The 20748-nt window shown below is 46.3% G+C and overlaps 5 protein-coding genes across 7 annotated transcripts; 3 read left to right on the top strand and 2 right to left on the bottom strand.

The window, feature by feature from the left end:
• Positions 500-5641, top strand: LOC110430888. 2 transcript variants are annotated; one of them, XM_021449055.1, is made up of 6 exons: positions 500-862; positions 972-1469; positions 3535-3620; positions 3749-4059; positions 4559-4630; positions 4717-5641. In XM_021449055.1, the coding sequence occupies exons 1-6, from the start codon at positions 649-651 to the stop codon at positions 5369-5371; spliced, it is 1836 nt and encodes a 611-aa protein (XP_021304730.1). In that variant the 5' UTR covers positions 500-648; the 3' UTR covers positions 5372-5641. The 2 variants fall into 2 exon arrangements, with proteins under 2 accessions (XP_021304730.1, XP_021304731.1); XM_021449056.1 differs by having other exon boundaries at positions 975-1469.
• On the top strand, positions 5762-7142 carry LOC8068420 (probable CCR4-associated factor 1 homolog 11). Its single transcript, XM_002436394.2, has one exon. The coding sequence runs from the start codon at positions 5786-5788 to the stop codon at positions 6998-7000; it is 1215 nt and encodes a 404-aa protein (XP_002436439.2). The 5' UTR covers positions 5762-5785; the 3' UTR covers positions 7001-7142.
• LOC8070704 (probable receptor-like serine/threonine-protein kinase At4g34500) lies at positions 8030-10232 on the bottom strand. The gene is made up of 3 exons (XM_002437745.2): positions 8367-10232; positions 8153-8221; positions 8030-8059 (listed from the first exon to the last, which is right to left on the bottom strand). Exons 1-3 carry the CDS (start codon positions 10230-10232, stop codon positions 8030-8032), a joined length of 1965 nt encoding a protein of 654 aa, XP_002437790.2.
• On the bottom strand, positions 12154-13867 carry LOC8068421. Its single transcript, XM_002437746.2, has one exon. It carries the CDS (start codon positions 13674-13676, stop codon positions 12516-12518), a length of 1161 nt encoding a protein of 386 aa, XP_002437791.2. The 5' UTR covers positions 13677-13867; the 3' UTR covers positions 12154-12515.
• Positions 16056-19166, top strand: LOC8068422 (coiled-coil domain-containing protein 97). Of its 2 annotated transcripts, none has more exons than XM_021448888.1 (2): positions 16056-17042; positions 18606-18791. In XM_021448888.1, the coding sequence occupies exons 1-2, from the start codon at positions 16212-16214 to the stop codon at positions 18648-18650; spliced, it is 876 nt and encodes a 291-aa protein (XP_021304563.1). In that variant the 5' UTR covers positions 16056-16211; the 3' UTR covers positions 18651-18791. The 2 variants fall into 2 exon arrangements, with proteins under 2 accessions (XP_021304563.1, XP_002436440.2); XM_002436395.2 differs by having other exon boundaries at positions 16093-17042; positions 18637-19166.

Genomic DNA, 20748 nt, shown 5'->3' on the forward strand with positions numbered 1-20748 from the left:
TTACTAAAAGAATATATTCCATAATTAACTTAATGATACTTATTTTATTTTATAGTATCATTGGTACTAAAAAAATATATAATTTTGATCAAACGTTAAAATATTTATTTAATTAACTTTTCCAAAAGTGTAATTTTTTGGACAGAAGGAGGAGTATGTGGTGTTTGGTGCGGTTTCTATCCGGTTTGTAGACACTAACAACCCGCAGAAAAAAAATTCAAACTTTCCATCTTACAATATTTGAAATTTTCGAAGAGAAAACGCCTCTCTACCTGGGCCTTGAAGCCCGGGACGGGTCCAGCCCACGAAGCAAGCACACCAACCGTCAGCCCGCCACGCCCCGACGCCCGTTTCCTCTTTTTCGTCACTCAATCAAAGCCACCCATCCTACGAGCGACGGCCAGGATTTGCTGGGTCCCACACGCCAGCCAGAGCCCAGCGCCGGTCACCGAACCTCCGTACGGCAAAAAAAACGCCAGCTATCCTTCCCCCGGAAAATCGAAAGAGCACCCAAAAACCTTTCCCGAAAGGCGAAGAGAGGCGTCGTCGAATCGAATCAAATCGGAAGCCAGCGAGGCGGCGGCGAGAGAAGGGCCCACGCGTCAGAGACTACAGAACCCGCGGTTCTCACTCTCCGGCGGCGGGGCGATGGCCATGGCGCCCTCCTCCTCTTCCTCCGGAGGCGGCGGCGGCGACAGCGCCGGAGCCGCCGACCCGATGGCGCTCGTGCAGGGGTACACGGCCGAGGAGCTCGCCATCGCGGGGGAGTTCCTCACCACCTGGCTCCCCTTCCTCTCCGCCGGCCTCTGCCCTTCCTGCGTCTCCTCGCTCCGCGGCCGCGTCGACTCCCTGCTCCCCCGAGGTAACCGCCGTCTCCCCGTCCGCCGTATGTGCGGCCGTACGCTTGTGCTACTAGGGTCTCTCGGTCAGTTCTTGTGCCTGACTTCCATCCAACCAACCAACCTGCGCAGCAGAGGAGTCGCCGCCGCCGCCGTCGCCGCGGCAGCCGGTCGATCAGATTGAGCCGTCAGGGTGGGACTCGGATCCGGCGCTCCAGCAGAACCTTCCTTTCGAGCCGAGCGGTTGGGATTCGGATCCGCCCCCACCCGCGCCGGCGCCGGCGCCGGCTGAGAAGCCGAGGATGTCGTGGGCGGACATGGCGCAGGAGGACGAGCTCGCCGCGGCGGCGGAGGACGACGCGGCGGCCGCGGCTGCCGAGGATGGGGACGAGGGGGCCGAGGCGGGGAGGCCCAAGGTGCAGCCCACGAGGGAGCAGCGGGAACAGAGGAGGCTCAGTAGCATCGTGCGCAACAAGGATTTCAGGTGCTACGAGAGAGTTCATGGCCAGCTCGTCAACATCCTCGCTGGCCTTGAGCTTCATGCCGGCGTGTTCAGCGCAGCTGAGCAGCGGCGGATTGTCCAATGCGTGTATGACCTCCAGGCGAGAGGGCAGCGTGGGGAGCTCGGAGGTGAGTCTCTCACTCACTGATTTTTAATGGCCATGACTCATGATGTGCCCTGTCCAGAAGTTGGGGTTGAATTCACAGCATTTTCATAATAATAATGACTAGGCATCGGAGGAATGTTTGGATAAATTCAACTTTACCTCAGGACAAATGACAATCAAATTCAAAGTGCCACAATTATATGTTACCATATGAGGTCAACTCTGTAGTACCAGAACTATCCCCTCTAGTATGATTGCTGTCGACAAACCTATAGCTGGTAGTAATATAGGAAAGACATTTTTATTATTGAATGTCAAATGCCCATTAGTTTTATTACACACATGAACATGGTTTTTTAGATGTGGGGTCTTGTGACCGCTAGCCGAAAGCATGGATTTTAAGCATTGCCTATGCAACAAGGCGCTTGTTGTGGTCAAGGCACTGCTGATGCCCAGCAAAAAGAGGGGAGGAAAAGAGGAGGGGAGGAGGGGCCATGAGGAAGGATGGAAAAGCAGGACGAGAACAGTGGGCGGCACAGCCCTGTCTCCTGCTTTCTTCATCCTCGTAGGCTCTGGTGCAATGGATGGCACACCCCCCCTGGCTCCAGGATGATGGCCAGTGCAGATCTGCCCCTGCTCAACTATGGCAGTGGTGATCTGGAAGGGGGCAGCAGCAAGGCTCCATTTGGCTAGTGGGGAGGGGGTGATTCATGGCCCGTGGAAGCACTTGGGGGTGGCGGGTTCATCACTGCTCTTGCTGGGTGGTGGCATCGGGGGACTGGAGAGCGGCACAGAAGGGGAGCAGACTCGGGAGGCACCGTATACCTGAAGTGGAAGCCAGAGTGGAGCCGGTGGCTTTGGGTTGGGCTTTAATTTGCTAGTGGGGGCTCATTTGTTGTTGTGGCTATAGCCCATTGAGTGAATGGCTTATTTTCCTTCTCTGCTTTATCTGTAATTATGGTGATCTGTCTTGCCCACTGGTGAATGGTGATAAGAGGGTGGTGGTTCACCATGCCTTGCCGCAACGCTTTAAGAACCATGGCCAACAAGCGTAATAGGACCTGGTAGTGTCGTGTGGCGTTGGCCATTGGGGACAGACCTGAACACCTTCAGAACACCTCAGAAACCATTCAAACAAGTCTTCTACACCGAATCACCGATATTTACATGTTCCTATATAAATCATAAGCCTTAGCATTCCTGCATTACTAACTCAGCATCATTTAGTGTTGCCCACACATTTTTTTTAATTGTAGTATTTCACATAAACATTTGCAAGCAGGCAAACATGCACATCTTACTGCATTTCTTTCGGTCCTTGATCAATTTCCTATCACGTTTCAAGTATATTAATAGTATTATGGGCTGTTCTCAACTTTGGCTAAGACAAATCCTTAAATGAACCTGATTCTTCACATTTCAGATAAGATCTCCTTTTGTTGAAACCATAAAGAAACGCAACATGTAGAATGGAATATGCACTTGCCATTACCCCTGTTTTGTGGGCTGATTGCTCGCACCATATTTTATTGTAACTTGTTCTGTGGAGCCAAATTGTTGCCTTTTATTACTACAATGCTAGCCTGCATAATAATACTATAGAATGAATATGACTTTTGTGACTCCAGTCCACGCATTCACCATGAACACTATAATAGGTAATCACAATTTTACTGTATGCATTGAAAGCTTTGAGAAGTTCACAGTGACCAAGTCAAGCTGGTGGTTTATACAAATTTGCTTTTACAGAATCATATTATTTTGATTTCAGCTCCTCCTACGTGGCCTTGTGGGGTGGATGTCTTAATTAAATTAGTCAAATTTTGTCAAATGATTTCTTTTTTTAACTGAATTAACAATTTAGAGAAAGCAGAAATTGAAAAAAAAATCATTTGTATTTTAATTATGATGTAATTTTAGGTACTGTTATACTTCATATATCTTGAACTGTATAATATAGTATTACATTCATATAATGTTTTCTTCTCTTGATAGTTGAATGTTATTCATGTAACTTGCAGTTGTTCATTTGCTATATTTAGCTTCCTATTTTTGTTTGTCTAAATCGAGCGTTCCTCTCATGACAGAGCGCACATATACAGAACCCCAAAAATGGATGCGTGGTAAAGGCCGGGTAACAATCCAATTTGGATGCTGTTACAATTATGCTACGGTACTTTCCTCTGAAAATTCCATCTTGTGAACTATATTTGTACATTTAAGCATTGTTGAACACCCCATATAAAAATAGCATTGTTGAACACCCGTCAGTAAATCTAATGGTAAAATCTATCATGGCAGGATAAGAATGGAAATCCACCAGGCATCATACGGACCATTGTTTCTGATCCAATGCCTGACCTGTTTAAGACTATGATTAAGAGATTGGTACGATGGCAAGTTCTGCCTACAACTTGTGTACCAGACAGCTGCATTGTAAATATATATGAACCTGGAGATTGCATCCCACCACATATAGATAGCCATGATTTTGTTAGGCCATTTTGCACTGTTTCTTTCCTCAGCGAATGCAATATTCTTTTTGGATCTAACCTGAAAGCTTCTGCCCCTGGAGAATTCACCGGTTCAATTGCGACCCCTCTCCCTGTCGGGTACATATTCTGTCATATTCTTTCCGCCTGCTAATAGATTTCTTATGCTAGTCGCACTTTTTTATTGTTATATACTCTATATGGATAGTTTGAAAAATGTTTTGTTTCTTGACATTTCAAAGTTGTGAATATATATATGAATATCAAGGCTGTTTAGTGGGTCATTTGAATTCTTTAGATGATTGCTTGTTGCATCGTACAGTGATTTGCTTAAATTGTCTCCTTTGCCCTGTATTTTACATTTTTGCAAAAAAAAAAGTTTTGTTGTGAATGTCTATTTACTATGATTTATTGTGACGTGTCGTATTTTGTTTTTAGCAGTTCATTTTGGTGTATCTTGCTTTCAATTTAATGATCAGAGTTGCTTATATCTTTAATTTATGATTTGCACAATAGTATCCTTGTTTTCCAGTTGTACAGTTCACAAAACTCATATTGCTAAATCATTAGGCCATCAGTTCAACTGTACAGTTCTCTTACTATGTATGAAAATTCACAGATCTGTGCTTGTTCTGAATGGCAATGGTGCTGATGTAGCAAAGCATTGTGTTCCAGCAGTCCCTACCAAAAGGTTACACTCATCTGTCATATTGTTTTTCAAAATTCATTGAACTATTTGGTATTAAAAAATCGAATGCGCTACTTTCTGAAACACAGGATATCCATTACATTCAGAAAAATGGATCCAGCAAAGCGTCCATTCGATTTTAAAGATGACCCAGAACTGCTTAACCTTGCCCCTCTAGGGACAGCTGTACAAGAAACTGGCATATCATCAGATGAAGGCAAGGGCAAGCTACCTGACGCCCAAATAACAAATCTGAGCAAAGTATCCAGAGGCAAGAGGTCTAAAGGAAGAACAACTCCTGGGAAATATGGAAGCGGCATTCTTGGAGAGCAGCCTCCTAGGCATGCACAAGCCCCTGCAGTCGAAGTGCTGTCGCTTCAAAGTCCGCATGGCCAGCGCCCTGTCTCTGCCTCAAGTGCTGAGAGGGAAAGGAATTCTGCTTGGAGGTCAAGGGAATTGAGATATCAATCTAGTTCACCTGGCGTGCAATCTCAAGCTGACAACAGCAGGGAGTGGCCACGTCGGTCGGTGCACGAGAGGTTGAGTTCCGTTGAAGATGGTGTGGAATCTGCGGAAAGGAGACCTTGGATGGAGCATAGGCAGATATCGTTGATAAACCGAACACTAAACAATGACATGAACTCTCTTTCGCTCACAAGCCGTGAATCAGGCGATCAGTCTCGTGCTAGCGCGCGAACCTTGTATAACAAGCCCAGGAGGACCAGAGTAATCCTGGAAGATTGAGCTCTTGGGATGCTCATGCCTGCATATCTTTTTGGCAGACTGTTGATATTTGTTAATCTGTATATTTCATTGGGTTTGGGTGCCACGAGAACACCAAAACACAGCGTAGAGCTCCTCATGGTAGACGTGTATTGAATGAACTAGCTGAGACGAAATTTGTTGCAAACATGACAAGGCGCCTGTTCTGTAGATATAATCTCTTGTAATTTTGATTGATGACTGATGATGCATTGGTGATTGATGCCTACTCAATAATTTGATGCAATCCTAGCTGGACTGAGGTTTACAAATCGTGCATGCTTTTGACTGTCATTGCCTCATTGGTGATCGTTGCAGGGTGGAAACCCTAGAACGAGTCCGGTTGCTGTTACTCCTACAGTCCAATAAATCTTACCCGGCCGGAGTCTGACTGTCATGAGTAGTAAATCAATCAATTGTATACATTGGGATTCCGAATGTTCATCGGAGTATGGCGATCTGGTTTCAGAATTCGAGTCGAATTGGACTGCGGTCTGGTCCGCTTCGACAATCCGAGGTCGGCACGCCCGTATCTTGCGCCGCCACCATAAAACCAGGGCACGGCCACGATTAACGCCCCACGTTCCAAGATTCAAAACGCAAACTCGCCAAGACGCGGTTACCCTTACCGGCGGTTTTGAAGCCACGGCGATGTACTCCCACGACGGCGGTCCGGTCCTCATCCACCCTCTGCAGCCGCCGCCGCCGCCACCGCCACCGCTGTGTAGCTTCGTCCACATCGTTCCACAGTACACCATGGTGGAGTACCCGCCGCAGCCGGCGCCCCTGGTGTTCACGCCCGGCGGCGGCGGCGGCGCGTTCTTGGAGGCCGCCACCAAGGATGTGCGCCCCGAGGTGCGCGACGTGTGGGCCGGCAACTTCAACGATGAGCTCTCCAACCTCACGGCGGTGCTGCCGCACTACCCCTGGGTGTGCGTCGACACCGAGTTCCCCGGCGCGGTCCACGACTCGGACACGCCGCGGTACCTCCGCGGGCCGCGGGAGAGCTACGCGCTGGTGAAGAAGAACGTGGACGACCTCAAGCTGCTCCAGGTCGGGATCGCGCTGTCGGGCCCCGCCGGACGCTTCCCCGTCGCGTGGCAGTTCAACCTCCGGGGCTTCGACCCCGCGCGCCACCCGTATGCGCCGGCGTCCCTCGCCTTGCTCCGCGCGCAGGGGATGCACTTCGCCACCATGAACGAGTTCGGCATCGACCCGGACGCCTTCGCCGTCGGGTTCCACCGCAGCGGCCTCGCCTGCGGGCAGCTCACCTGGACCGCGTTCTCGGGCTCCTACGACTTCGCGTATCTCGCCAAGGTGCTCACCGGCGGCCAGCCGCTGCCGGCCACGCTGGACGGGTTCCTCGCCCTGGTCCGTCAGCTGTTCGGCCCCAATGTGCTCGACGTGAAGCACCTCGCCAGGTGCTGCGCCATGCGCGGGGGGCTGGAGCAGGTGGCCGCCGCGCTCGGCGTGGAGCGCGCCGCCGGCCACGCGCACTGCGCCGGCTCTGACAGCCTGCTAACCACCGACGTACTCCTGGCAATGCTGAATAGCTTCTTCATGAACGTCGATGTGCTCGTGCACGCAGGAACCATCGTAGACCTAGCCTAGTTTTCTAAAGTACTTTTCTAGTGTATAGGCTTAGTGTAGTTGGCATTGCAGCCATGCATTGTCCAACTGCTAATTTGTACAAATTGCTGTTAGAAAGTTTTTGATTTGAGACTGCTCTGCATTTGATTGATTATGTGTTTTTATATAACGATTATTAATCTGCACTCTCAAGCATTCGAGGAACTGGTTCAGTATAGGCACGACCTGAACAAATTTTGCTACTAAGTACTGTCTGACAGTATTGGTTATTTGACCATAGCAGAAACATTAATCAATCAGAAGAACTGGTTTGCCGTGATTCAGTGATCAGCTTGTCGCCTGGAGTACTTATGACAGCAGAGAAACAATGTAATATAACGGGACCTCATAATTTTGCCTGTCGGTAGCAGTTTGCCAGAAACAAATGTGATCAGAAGAGCTGTTTGCCAGAAAGAAGAACATGCAGATGTCTTCCCGAAGTGGACTGCCTATTACTAGCAGTCAGTGTGCAGGTAATTTCATATAACACCACATGCTTGTACACAGTTATGCTTTGAACTATCCACATGCGTGCTACTACCTAGTTTTCTACAGTACTTTTCTAGTGTATAGGCTTAGTGTAGTTGGCACTGCAGCCATGCAGTGTCCAACTGCTAATTTGTACAAATTGTTGTTAGAAAGTTTTTGATTTGGGACTGCTCTGCATTTGATTAATTATGTGTTTTTATATATCGATTATTAATCTGAAATCTCAGGCATTCGAGTAACTGGTTCACAGTATAGGCACGATCTGAACAAATTTTGCTACTGTCTGACAGTATTGGTTATTTGACCATAGCAGAGAACCATTAGTAGTAGAACATTTTGCCGTTAGCTTGTCTCGTATTTTTTCTGCCAGCCAACAGTGTTTTTCTCTCACGATAAATCAGCGAACAATACTTTCAGCCATGACTTAGGCAGCTGGTTTAATTCTCTTTGCTTTGCATTTGATTATGTGTTTTTATATGTTTTTTTTCAACTAATAATTTGAACTCTCAAGCACCAGAGCAACTAATCAGTATAGACACGACCTGAAACTGTCTGTCAGTATTGAATATTTGACAATAGCAGAATTGCAGAAACATCAATCTGGATTACAACTGTTTTGCAGTGATACAGTGATCAGCATGCTACCTGGAGGGCTAGAGTACTTAACAGCAGAGAAGCAATGTAACATAATAATGGAACCTGATAATATTTTGCCTGTCAACAGAGCAATGGTTTCTGCCAGAAAGAATGCTGATTAATAGCACAGCTCTAGTACATAGCACTTCCAACGATCCAGATGTTTTCCCGAAGTAGACAGTGCTTACAGAGACTACTAGCTTCTGCTCACCTCTGCACTCACCTGCAATTGAAGGGCAGACTCCAGGTCCAAAACCACGTCTTGCAACGATGGACGGTCAAAACAACGACGAGCAAGACACTTGTCAACAATTTCGAGGAACCTGTTGTAACACTGTGGATTAATTTTCCCCTTTAGATAGGGGTCAATCCAATTAAAATCCCTCTTGCAACGCCGCGCCCAAACTTGCAAATTAACCTTTTCCTCTGGATCTCTAAGGTCAAAATGTGGACGAGCACATAGGACCTCAAGCAAAACGGCACCAAAAGAATAGACACCCAATTTCTCAGTTAACCAGTCGGCAATATCACCGGGAATGAAATCATGATTGCCCATGCTGTTGCTGGTGCCACAGCCCAATAATTCATCCAAGCCAGGATCAGCCGTTTTGTTAGCTAAAATTTTGGGCACCAATTCCTCCTTATCCAAAAGAATGTTCACCCTCAGGTTATGGTGGATGAGTTGGGGTGTGTTTGCTTCGAATTCTGTTAGGCAGCTCACCTGGAGCCCTGGCAGGTTCAGGCAGCTCCGCCCAGGAGCAAACCAAATAGGGCCTTGGTGTTTGGCACCTGTTTGGAGATAGTGCAGGCCACGGGCTACACCGATACAGATCTCTAGACGTTGCTTCCAGGTAAGTGGGTTCTGGGTCTGGAAGAGGTGCTCATGTAGGTTTCCATGATCAATGTAGGTGTACACCAGTATCCTCTCGCCCCTCTCATCACAGTAACCAATAAGGGGCACAATGTTGATGTGGTTGAGCTTCGACCTCCTTTCTACAAAAGAACGAAACAAATCTCCATATTCATTGCATTCGTATCCATGCCACGAACGCTCTACAGCCACCATGGTTGCTCCACCATCGATCACTCCACGGTAAAATCTACCGACACCACCCTGACCAAGAAGAAGCGACTCATCAAAGTTCCTTGTTGCGGCCACCATCTCTGCATATGAGAAGCGGCGGCACAGGTGCTTTCGCAGCTTTCCCTCAAGTGAAGCTTTCATTGATTTGCTAAGACGTTCTGCCACATGTTTCATCTCAGGACGTTTATCCCTTTTCATCTTCAGGCACTCAGCTGCCAGCTTTCCCAACTCATCAAGAATATTCTTGTTTCTTGAAGGATCTAATTCGGAGTCAAGAAATTTTCTCGCCTCTCTGATCCGGCCACTTTCAAGAGCTTCAGAAAATGCAGCAACAACGCTTACTTGTCCATTCGTTGGTGTTGCCTTCTTCCTAGTTAATAATTCCAAGAGGACAACTCCAAAACTATAAACATCACTCTTGGCAGTGACACATCCATCCTTGGTAAACAATGGGTCTATGTAACCTATGCTGCCCACTACATTGCCTGTGTACAGCGTCATGTCTGTGTTCACCAGCCTTGATATTCCAAAGTCTGATACCTTTGCATTCAGGTCATAATCTAGCAGTATATTATCAGGTTTGATGTCCCCATGAATGACTTGAGTATGCTTGTAAGAATGCATGCATGCCAATGCTTCTGCACACTGTGTTGCAATTCTAAGTCGTATATCCAACGGGATGGGAGTGTTATCACGGTGAAGAATGGCAGTCAGATTTCCGTTAGGCACATACTCGGTAACCATCATTAGGGCATTTTCCCCAACACAATAACCAATGAGTCTGACTACGTTCTTGTGGTTGATTTCACGATGGACGGCCAGTTCTTTATCAAAGTTTTCTTTCACGTTGTGGATTAACCTCTTCACGGCTACCATACTTGTGTCATCGAGGACTCCTTTGTAAACTTCTCCAAATGCACCTCTCCCGATAATGGTCCTGTAGTTGTCTGTTATTCGTCTGACCTCACCTTCTGTGAAGCTTTTTATATTACGATTGCTATGCATTGTCCACTTTGAAAATAGAGCATCTCCATGGCCAAAAACACTTGGCATCCTTGAAAAATTGGCAAAAGGGGCAAAAATGCATCTCCAACAGTTTGGCAAACACATTTGGCAAATTGACACGCTTGGCAAATTCATGAGCCGCGCTCGTAGCTATCCGCCGCGCAGACTCGCTTGGCAACGCGCGATCCCTCTTCTTCTTTCCCTTTCCCGCGCGGCAAGTGAAACTTTTGGCTCGTCGTCTTTCAGGTCGCCCTCGTTGTTCCTCCCAGACCGGCGTCGTTTGAAGGACCGTCGCGAGACCAGGTGCTCCAGCCGGAGATCTCGATCTGAAGGTGTGCCCCACCGCACAGGGAAACTTTCCACTGGTGCACAGGAAACTTTCCACTGGTAAACAATAAACTTTCCACCGGTATACAAGAAACTTTTTATTAGCACACAAGAGGTTTTCCACCGGTCTACAGAAAACTTTCTACTAGCGCTCAGGAAACTTTACTTTCCACCGGTATACAAGAAACTTTCTATTAGCGCACAAGAGGGTTTCCACCGGTCTTCTTGCGCGATCCGGTGGAAGGGAGAAGGAGAGTCCGTCGGTTGCAAATAGGTAATTGTGGGCCCGTTTTTTTATGTTTGTTAAGTCATTTTGGCAAACTATTGGAGATCATCAAATATTTGACTTGTCATCCTTTTTATCAACTTGCCAAAAGTCAAGATTTGCCAAACAGTTTTTGCCAAACTGTTGGAGATGCTCTCACAGGAAAAAAAATCTGGAAAACCATCTGTACTGTACATTATCAACACAATCAGGTGTAGAAGCAGAATAGGATCTTCAGAAATTCAAGCAAGCGCAAGCCCTTAGTTGTCTTCATGCCACTTTTTCCAAAGCAATTCAATCGTTTCACATACTGGACAAGTGTACATCACGTTTTCATGCTCCTGGTAATGGTGAATCTCTTCTTCAGGAAAGACAATGCTCTGCATTTGATAATTTTGCCTGTCGACAAAGCAAATACAGACAGAGCTGTGTTTGCCAAAAAGAAATAACATGCTCTGCTTGTGAGACTGTCTACAGATGTCTTCCCGAAGTAGACAGTGCTTAACCGCTTACAGAGACTGCCTACTGCTAGCAGTCAGTGTGCAGGTAATTTCATAACACCACCTGATTGTACACAATTATGCTTTGGACTATCCACATGTATGCTACTACTATTGGTTAAAATTCCACAAATATGAAAGTAAAAATTAGTTGAAGCAGAAATTGTCTGCCCATAGGCCATAGCAAAACTTGGACTATACAATGTATGTTTCTGCATCAAAATTGAAGATCTGTCTGTGGAAACTCATACATTAACGAAGGGAGGAAACTACTTGTCAGGCAAACAATCTCAAATCTCCATCAGTTGGCTGGAAAACAGATTTTATCTACAAGAAAACACTGTGACCCTAGTTTAATATTGCCCTACATACAATTAGTACAATTGGATAAGAATGAGTTACACAGTGGTGACTCTTTAACCCAATCATCATAAGTTTATGTTACATGTAAAACTCACTCGAAATTGTCAGGGAGAAATCAACAGAGTGGAAGTATGCCTGAACTCTGCACACTACTACGAGTGTGGTGCTTTATAAACATAAGCCGTTAACAGTGAAGCATAGGTTCTACCAATATATGTTGATAGGACAGGCAGCTGCAGAAGAATATACAGTATCTAGGAGTGTTTTTCTTCAGCAGGTTCTACTACATTAAATTGCCTCCCACTTTGACAGATCAATTGTTCTAGTTGATTGATACTAAAACATAAACAGTGAAAACCATATAGACCCTCAATTATGGAAAATAACAAGTCCAAGGAAATTTGAACAAGCTGTGCCATACACATACACTATAGACTAAACTGACAGTAAAGATAATAGCTTTAGATAGACAACATGAATAAATAGCTCAAAGAGCCTCCTTTACTTTCCTTTTCTGCTTGAATGAGAATAGCACACCACTGCACACCCACTTTGCAATCCCCCACTTGAGCAACAACTACCTCAAATGTTTCCCACCTAACAGGCTAACAGCAGCCTATTACATGATACCAAAAGTGGAACAATTGTACTCTTTTTCACTTATTATGCTATTTGAACAAACAATAGAATCAACCTAATCCATGGCATCTATTGGGCAAGCTCATGTCTCATGTCAGATCCCCTGATGAACTACAAACAATCAGGATAAGGTACATTCATACCTCAGATTTCAACCCATCCATAATTATCCATTTCATCCATCCAATTTCAACCCCGTGCCGGCTTCTGCAACACCGCAGAGAAGTACATTGCTACCTTTGTGCTCCCTGTGCCGGCCTTCTCCCCCATTACCCATTTGAGCTTCTTGTAACCAAACCTGCCGATGAGCCTGACAAGCACCTGCCTCCGTTCATCGCTGTGGCACATGTAGCTGTCAATCCAGAGCAGCCCACCGGCGTGCAGCACCCGGTCGACATCAAACATGAAGAATTCCAGCGCCTCCTCCGTCCCAGCCTGCCCCAGCGCCGGCGATCCGCCTTCGGCCAATGCGGTGGTCCCGACGTGCACGAGGTCGAACACCCCGTCGTAGAAGGGAAACCGGTGCGCAGGCGAGAGCAGCAGCGGGAACAGTCCCCTGGCCGCCACGAACTCATTCATGGGCTTCCCGGCGTTGTCGAGCACCGTGGTGTAGATGGTGACCCCGCGCTCCCTCATCCGGGCGGCGAAGTTGGCGGCGCCGCCGGCGACGTCGAAGCCGATCCGGATCTTGCCGCCGCCACCGGCGGCGAGGTGCAGGACGTCGTCGATGAGGAACTCGTGGTCGTGGCGCGGCTTCACCCAGCGTCGGCTGTCGACGCCCATGTTGGAGGCCGGGAGCGCGGCGCGCGGGCCCCGGGAGAGGCAGCGGCGGCGGGGCAGCGGCTCGCAGGCCTTGGAGATGAGGCGGTGCGGGAGCGTGGCGTTGCGCGGGCAGACGGCGTAGGGCGCGTAGGAGGCGAACGCGGACAGGAGCGCGAGCGTGGACGGGGAGCGGAAGCAGGCGTGCGCGACGGAGGCCGGCATGTGGGTGAGCCCCGTGCGCGCGTCGCGGCCCAGCGGGAGCGCGTGTGGGGACAGGAAGAGGAGCAGCTCCGGGGGCAGGCTGGTACCGCTTCCGCCGTCGCGGTGCGGGACGAGGCGAGTCGCGTCGATCTCCCGCGCGATGGCGGACACCTGCGCCGAGATGGCGGCGGAGGAGGAGGAGGATAGGTTGGCGGTGGCGGCGGGGATGGGGTGGGCGCGGGGGGAGAGGAAGGCGAGCAGCGCGAGGAGGTTGGTGGAGAGGAGCGAGAGCAGCACGAGGAGGTTGAGCAGCCCGGGCGAGCAGAGGCACGCCAGTCGCCGCCCGCCCCGCCGGGAGGACGCCACGTTCAGGGACACGGACCCCATCGCGCCGCGGCGGCGGCGGCGGCGCCAGTGCCCGCGCGCGCCTGGTGGGAGGGATCTCACCCTCGGGGCTGTGGGGTGTGGGTTCGCCGCGTTCGTGTCAGTGTGCGACTGTGCGTGCGTCCGCGTTGGCTTGCTTCGTTCTAGCTCGGGAGCTCGGGACGGGACGGGACGGGGAAAGGGAGTGGGGTGCTGGAGAGTGTGCGAGCTGGGGAAAGCGACAGTGAAGGAGGTACCGTGCGTGAATGGTTGTCGGCTGCCCGTAACCCCGTGCCCAACATCCGGATTAGCAGAACGGTTTTAGTTTAATCAGCTGTTTCGTACGGCCGTACGTTCTCTGAAACAAGACTAAACTTAGGATTCTTGAGAACTGTAACAGGGCCTAAGTTTAATTGAGTACTAATTTCATCCCAAATTATAAAATGTTTGATTTTTTATCCTAAATTTAACCACTCGTCTTATTCAGTAGCCATCGCAGTTTTCATTACTTTATCAAAAAAAAATATATACAAATATAATTCAATTTAAGTCATCTTAAAGAACTTTTATTAATAAACCAAGACACAATAAAAGAAGTCAAATTTTGTACAAGATTTTGAATAAGATGAATGATCAAATTTAGTGTTAAAAAAGTAGTGTCTCTTATAATTTGGATTGGAGGGAGTACAAAACAAATGGGGAAATTACAAGATACTGCTGGCTAATCAAGTACATGATTGCAGGTTATCGAGTTATCGACACGTACACACATCTAGTGTCTTAACAGGCAGCTGCTTGCTTTACTTACTACTTTGCAAGGCTGTTATTTCTGTCGTTACTAAAGAAGAAATAGTAGAAACAAATACTGTAAAAAGGATCCAATGTTTGTGCGACAGCAACAAACCTTCACTTCTCTGCCTTCCCAAATTTCCTTACAAATGCAGGCTTGCTGACAACCACTTGCATATAAAAGCATTTCATATAGCTGATTGAAAAGATGGAAGTAAGCATACCTCAATGTTTTCATGAACAACATCTTGCAAAATACAGATCAAAGTCCCATCACAAATCCAAGGATTGTGCAACAGAATCACTTCTCTTCCTTCCCAAATTTTCTTACAAATGCAGACTTGCTGACAGCCACTTGCATATAAAGCATTTCATATAGCTAATCGAAAAGATGGAAGTAAGCATACCTCCATGTTTTCATGAACAACATCGTGCAAAATACAGATCAAAGTCCCATCACAAATCCTATGCTCATGCTGAGGTAAAGAGATGACCTAGCACTTTCTTCATGCCCTTAATTGACATTTGGATTTGTTTCATTTGTCGAGCAACTGTTTGCAGAATTGCCGATGTACATGTACTTCTTGTCCTGAGAGGATTCTTCCTGACAAATCATTGTAGGACAAGTTTATGCAACTAAAAAATGTGAGATCTGCTAGGCTTGAGGGGATTTCACCCGTGAAATAATTGTAAGATAGGTCACGGAACTCTAATTCCCTTAAAGCTCCAATATCATCTAGAATTGGTCCACTTATCTGATTGCTAGAAAGATTCAAACTTCGAAGTCCCTTGAGTAAAGATAGTTCCTTTGGATGTGTCCGGTGAAACCATTGCTAGATAAGTCAATCGGTACTATATGTTTCGTGAGTTCATGGGTGTAGTTAAGCTCTCAATCTTTTATGAATGTTGATATGCTATCACTACTATAATTTTTATTCACCAATGTGGTTCGAAGAATATGTCATGGATCTCAACCTCGCTAGTGATGAAGGTATGCTTCCTGATATGTTGTTGTGCACTAGGTCCAAATAATGAAGTCCAATAAGGTTTGTTAGCTGCTTAGGAAGGTGACCATAAAACATATTCGATCTTAGTATCGGCAAGCATAGGGGGCGCCGAGTGATGGAGCTCTGAGCGAGAAGGGAGGGACACATGGCTGGGGAGGAGGAAAGGCCCAATCGCGCAAGGCCAAGGTCGTGCCCCTGCCGCGCGAGCTACAACTAGGCAACCCTGCCACCTCGAGCGAGGTGGAGCGACAACATGAGCGTGGAGGAGCGGCGTACGAGCGCGGTCGAAGTGGTTGTCGATAGGAGCATGCACCGTGCTGGCAGTTGAGAGGTAACGCAAAACGAAGACGAGGCAGTGACCAAGTTAGGATTGCTGAAAACGGCTGCTTCCCACGTTTCCAACAAGTTAGGCTACAAGTGTCAGGGCTGGCTAATGGGCTGGAACAACAAACAAAGATTTCCAAGGTGGCTTTTAGAAATTTAGTTGGAAGTTAGCCACTTAACCAAACATGCCTAAACATGTCTAGTAGGTGTACCTAGGCTTGGTTGGAAAACAAATAGTTTCTTTTACAAACTAGAAAAAATTTAGTAGAAGCAGCCGTGAATTAGGGACACGTGTCCATACGAAAGTTAGAGAGGTCAAAATGACTTTAGCTGGCCCAAATAAAAAAGGCCTAACTTTAGGTACCCATCTCATTTCGGCCATTGGCCCACGTCAGAGTAACCGAACCTTTACCTATCGTCACAAGGAAGCCCGAAGCCCATGCCATACCCAGGCCCAATCCAGTACCCGCCCACCGCTTCACCGGCGAGCCCAACCCTGAGCCCGCCGCCCGTAGAACGCCGACGCGACGCCACGCAGCGCGGTACGGCAGCAGCCATGGAGCCCGCGGCAATGGACCGCATCGCCACCCGCCTCTCCGCCGTCGAGGGCCTTTACTTCCCGTCCTCCTTTCTCGGCCCGTCCCCCACCGGCACGGGGGCCGCACCCCCACCCCCTCCCTCCCCGCCGCGGCGGAGGGCGGAGCTCCGCTCCCTCCTCGCCCGCGACGCGCCGCTCTTCCTGGAGCGGTACGGCGCGGCGCTGTCCGCCGACGAGCTCGCCGCCTTCGACGCGCTCAGCCCGGACTACGAGGTCGACTGGCACCTCCGCCGCCTGCGCGCCGCCGCCGCGGGGGCTCCCCCGCCCGCGTCGCGGGTGCGGAACCGGCGCCGCGCGTTCCTCGACCGCCTCGTCCGCGAGGGGGAGTACTTCTCCGAGGACGCCATGAGGGAGCGGGAACCCTACTTGCACCACGAATACCTCGGGAGGTTCCAGGACCCGCTCGGCAGAGCCATGGCGCGGCCCGGGGAGAGGTGGTCTGAAACGCTCATGCGCCGCGCGGAGGAGGCGGTCATCGTGGAGAAGATTCGCGGGGAGCAGATTAGGAGAGGGGTCGATCCCAGCGAGTGGGTGGGTGGTGGCGCTGAGGAGACCATGGAGGAGCAGGAAGAAGAGGAGGAGGAGGAGGAGGAAGAAGAAGAGGAAGAAGAGGACGAGGAAGACGGGATGAAGGAAAAGGGGACAGAGGTCGAGAAGCCTATTGCGACTGAGGTATGTTTGTGACGATTATTGTCTACATTTTCTGGCTTTATTTTGCTTTCATTATTCGTGCTGTAAATTGTTTGTAGTTGATTCAGTGGCTCACATGCTTGTGTATATTAATTTGGGCCTTGTTTAGTTCCAAAATTTTTGGCAAAATCAGCACTGTAGCAATTTCGTTTGTATTTGACAAATATTATCCAATTATAGACTAACTAGGCTTAAAAGATTCGTCTCGTCAATTTCGACCAAACTGTACAATTAGTTTTTATTTTTATCTATATTTAATACTCCATGCATACGTCTAAAGATTCGATGTGACGGGGAATCTGAAAAATTTTGCAAAAATTTTGGGAACTAAACAAGGCCCAGTAGAATAATATTAAAGGATGCACAACTGTTTACTGCTAATTTTCATCTAGGAGCTAGTACAAATCTCGAAGACAGGCAATCTATCAACCAACCATCTAGTCTAACTTTGCAATAATGATGCGTAGATTCAGACTATAGTTTTTGTTTGCAATTTTGGGCCAGTGGAGTACTCAGATTTGAAAAAAAAGAAGCTAATTTAGAGATGCTCCTATGCACCGCGCTGAGCTGCAGGTTATGGATGATTTTTTTTTAATATTTCACTATTATGGTTAGATCAATGCCTTTATCTTTTCACCGTCAGTTATACTTCCTTCATTTCAAATTGTAAGTAGTTTTGGCTTTTCTAGGTACATGAATTTGCTATGCACCTACATATATGTTATGTATACATACATAGTAGAAATTATGTATTTAGAAAAGCCTGAACGACTTAAAATTTGGAATGAAGGGAGTATGCGGTAACAATGATTTATTGTTCCAATGAATGATGGTGATGTATTGTTTCTAGAGGCAGGTTGCTCTGATTTTTTTGAAACAGAAGCCATTATGTACCTGAGAGCTGGTTATACTACTAGATGTCTGTCATGTGGTAGAGAAGGAAGTGAATAACCTGGCAGTATTTTTTTGAACCTGGGTATGAATATGAAATTTCTACACTACTAGTTGTTCTGCTCTTGTTCTACATGGAAAAAGTGTTTCTGTAAGGAACTTACATATACAGTTTTTGTGCTGGAAGATAATTCACACATTCTTTCTTTAGCCTCTCGTTTTGTGATCCAAACGCCCACCTCTCAATTCTTTTTTTCCTGAACTCTGCGGTAACTATAATTTGTGCAATGGTATTGTCTCTCTGACTTGAAGGAAACATATAAGATGGTTTAACCTTTCTTGTGCATGGAAAAAAAATCCTGAGGGCACAGGTTCAGATCCACTTTCATGTTTTAATGCCTACTAGTATGTAGGCTCACGTAAAATGAAATGGTAAACGTTAAGAAACTGTTCTGGTGATGTAGAGACTTGGTCGATGTAGTTCGCAATTAAAACCACATATTTGATGTGTGCTCCATTTTAGTTTTGGGACCTCTACGACGTCTCACTTGCACCATTTATTATTTCACTCTTACAGAAGTTAGGAGTGCCTCAGAATTTTTGGTTGAACTTCGTCACAGTGTGATTCTTCCTTTTGATGCACTGCCCTCGCAGGAGATGAGTTTCTTGCTTTACATAATGGCAGGTGGTTGCAAATGAGGCTATGCCAGTGGAGTCCAACAATGGGGGAGACTCTGCTGCAACGACTTCCAACCAGACGTTATCTTTTGAAGAAATGCAGGATCAGTTGGAGCAGTTCACATATGTGATGCAGCAAAAGTTCCTGTCCGGGGAAGACACTGAGCATATGGACTATTCTCAGATTGATAATGATGAGATGCTTGATGATCATTGGTCCAGAGAAGCCAACTATGATGCAGAGGAAAAGTATTTCGAAGAAGATTAGTTAGTAATAGGCTGCTGTTTTGGTACCTGAGAAGCAATGAATCAGCTTGTTTGTTTATGTGGTGTTTATGTTCAGAACCTGTAGAGTTAGCATGTATTGTATATAAAATCGTCTTTTGATCTGAGACAGCGTACTGTTGATATGTAACCGTTGCGTCTTGCATCCCATGGTGGTTAGTCTTCCCTTTTAATTTCCTTATTGATTGAAATAACTCATGTTTAGTTGTTCGTAGTCCAGATAAGTGACTAACATGAGTATTTGATTGATTATCCTTTCCTTTTGCCGAATTCTTCTTTCTTATGCCATTGTTAGGATCTCATGAATTGAAACTAATATCTAGAAAGTGTTTTCCATTCTATTATTATTAGACTATTTTTCAAATTCTGTTAATTCTTGAGAACCTTGATTGAATTGTTATAAATATGGGTTCGATTGGTATTGAATGGGACATTTTTATTACAAGATGTTTGATGCGACAATTGTAGCATATTGATATTTCCGCCCTGTGCGTGTCAACTTGTGTCAATCAGTGTCATGTGTTCGGTTCATTTTTGAAAACAGATACACGGATTACAGATAAGATTAAAGAGCCTATTTATTTTTCTGTACAAGTCTGGACTAGGCTCTTTGGTTGCTTGAATAAAGGACCTATCCAGGATGCAAAATAGAGCTCCCTTGGCCTGGCTCCATGGGCCTGGCTCGCTAGACGCAAGGTGGCTAGCAGCAACGAATATAGTTAATACATAGTGCATATTATGTGATATTAGTGCCTTTAAGTAGGGGTGAAAGTGGTGTGGATAATTCTCCGAATCGGTCCGATTCGAATCCGAATTTTGAGAATATAGAGAAGAACTTTTAACATCCGTACGGATACGGATAATCCGAATCCGATTGTCTGCGGATACGGGATAGCATATGGAATAGGTAAAATCCGGCGGATATGGATTATCCGCAAATTTTATACGGATTATCCGATGTTTAAAATAGGATATCCGAAGGTTTCTCTTCCATGACTAAAGAATTTAGAATTTTAAAAAGTTTGTTAGCTAAGGAATTTTATTTTATGATGTGGTTGTTTAATGTTCTAATTTTTAAATTAAAAAATTTGCTAGATGCTATTATTTATTGGCTAATAACTTATTATTTTTATTGAAGATATCATGTTAAGTGTTAATTATTAGTGTGAGAGCAGCAATATGGAATGCAATGCAATATTATTATCTATTGTCTATTCTTGTTCTGTACTAAATAAATTCTTGACAAGCATATAATTCTCTATGTATGCACATGTTACTCGACTATTAAAATCCGTCTCCGATCCGTTTCCGCTCCATATCCGTACCAATTCTGACTACCGAAAAAAACCGTATCCACATCCGCATCCGTGTATTATCCGCTCCGCACCGAATCCGATAAAGAAAAACTGATTAGGATATGGAAAAGACATTATCCGCACCGCTCCGATCCGTTTTCATCCCTACCTTTAAGAGCTAATTAAAGCTTAAGAAGGAAAGTTGAGACTACTAAAATATACTCCCTCCGTCCCCGAAAGAATCAATTCCTAGGATCCGTGCCAGTCAAACTTTTTAAAGTTTGACTAACTTTATAGAAAAGAGTAACAACATCTATAATATAAAATACACATTATATGAAAATATATTCTATGATGAATCTAATAATACTAATTTGATACTATAAATCTTAGCATTTTTTTCTAGAAATTTGGTTAAAGTTTAAAAAGTTTGACTTGGGACAACTCTAGAAATTGACTATTTCGTGGACGGAGGGAGTACTTATATACAATAAATGTAATAACTGTTTTTGTCTTGCATATTTTATCTCGTACGACAT

This window comes from Sorghum bicolor, chromosome 10 (genome assembly GCF_000003195.3).
Source record: "Sorghum bicolor cultivar BTx623 chromosome 10, Sorghum_bicolor_NCBIv3, whole genome shotgun sequence".
Taxonomy (NCBI): domain Eukaryota; kingdom Viridiplantae; phylum Streptophyta; class Magnoliopsida; order Poales; family Poaceae; genus Sorghum; species Sorghum bicolor.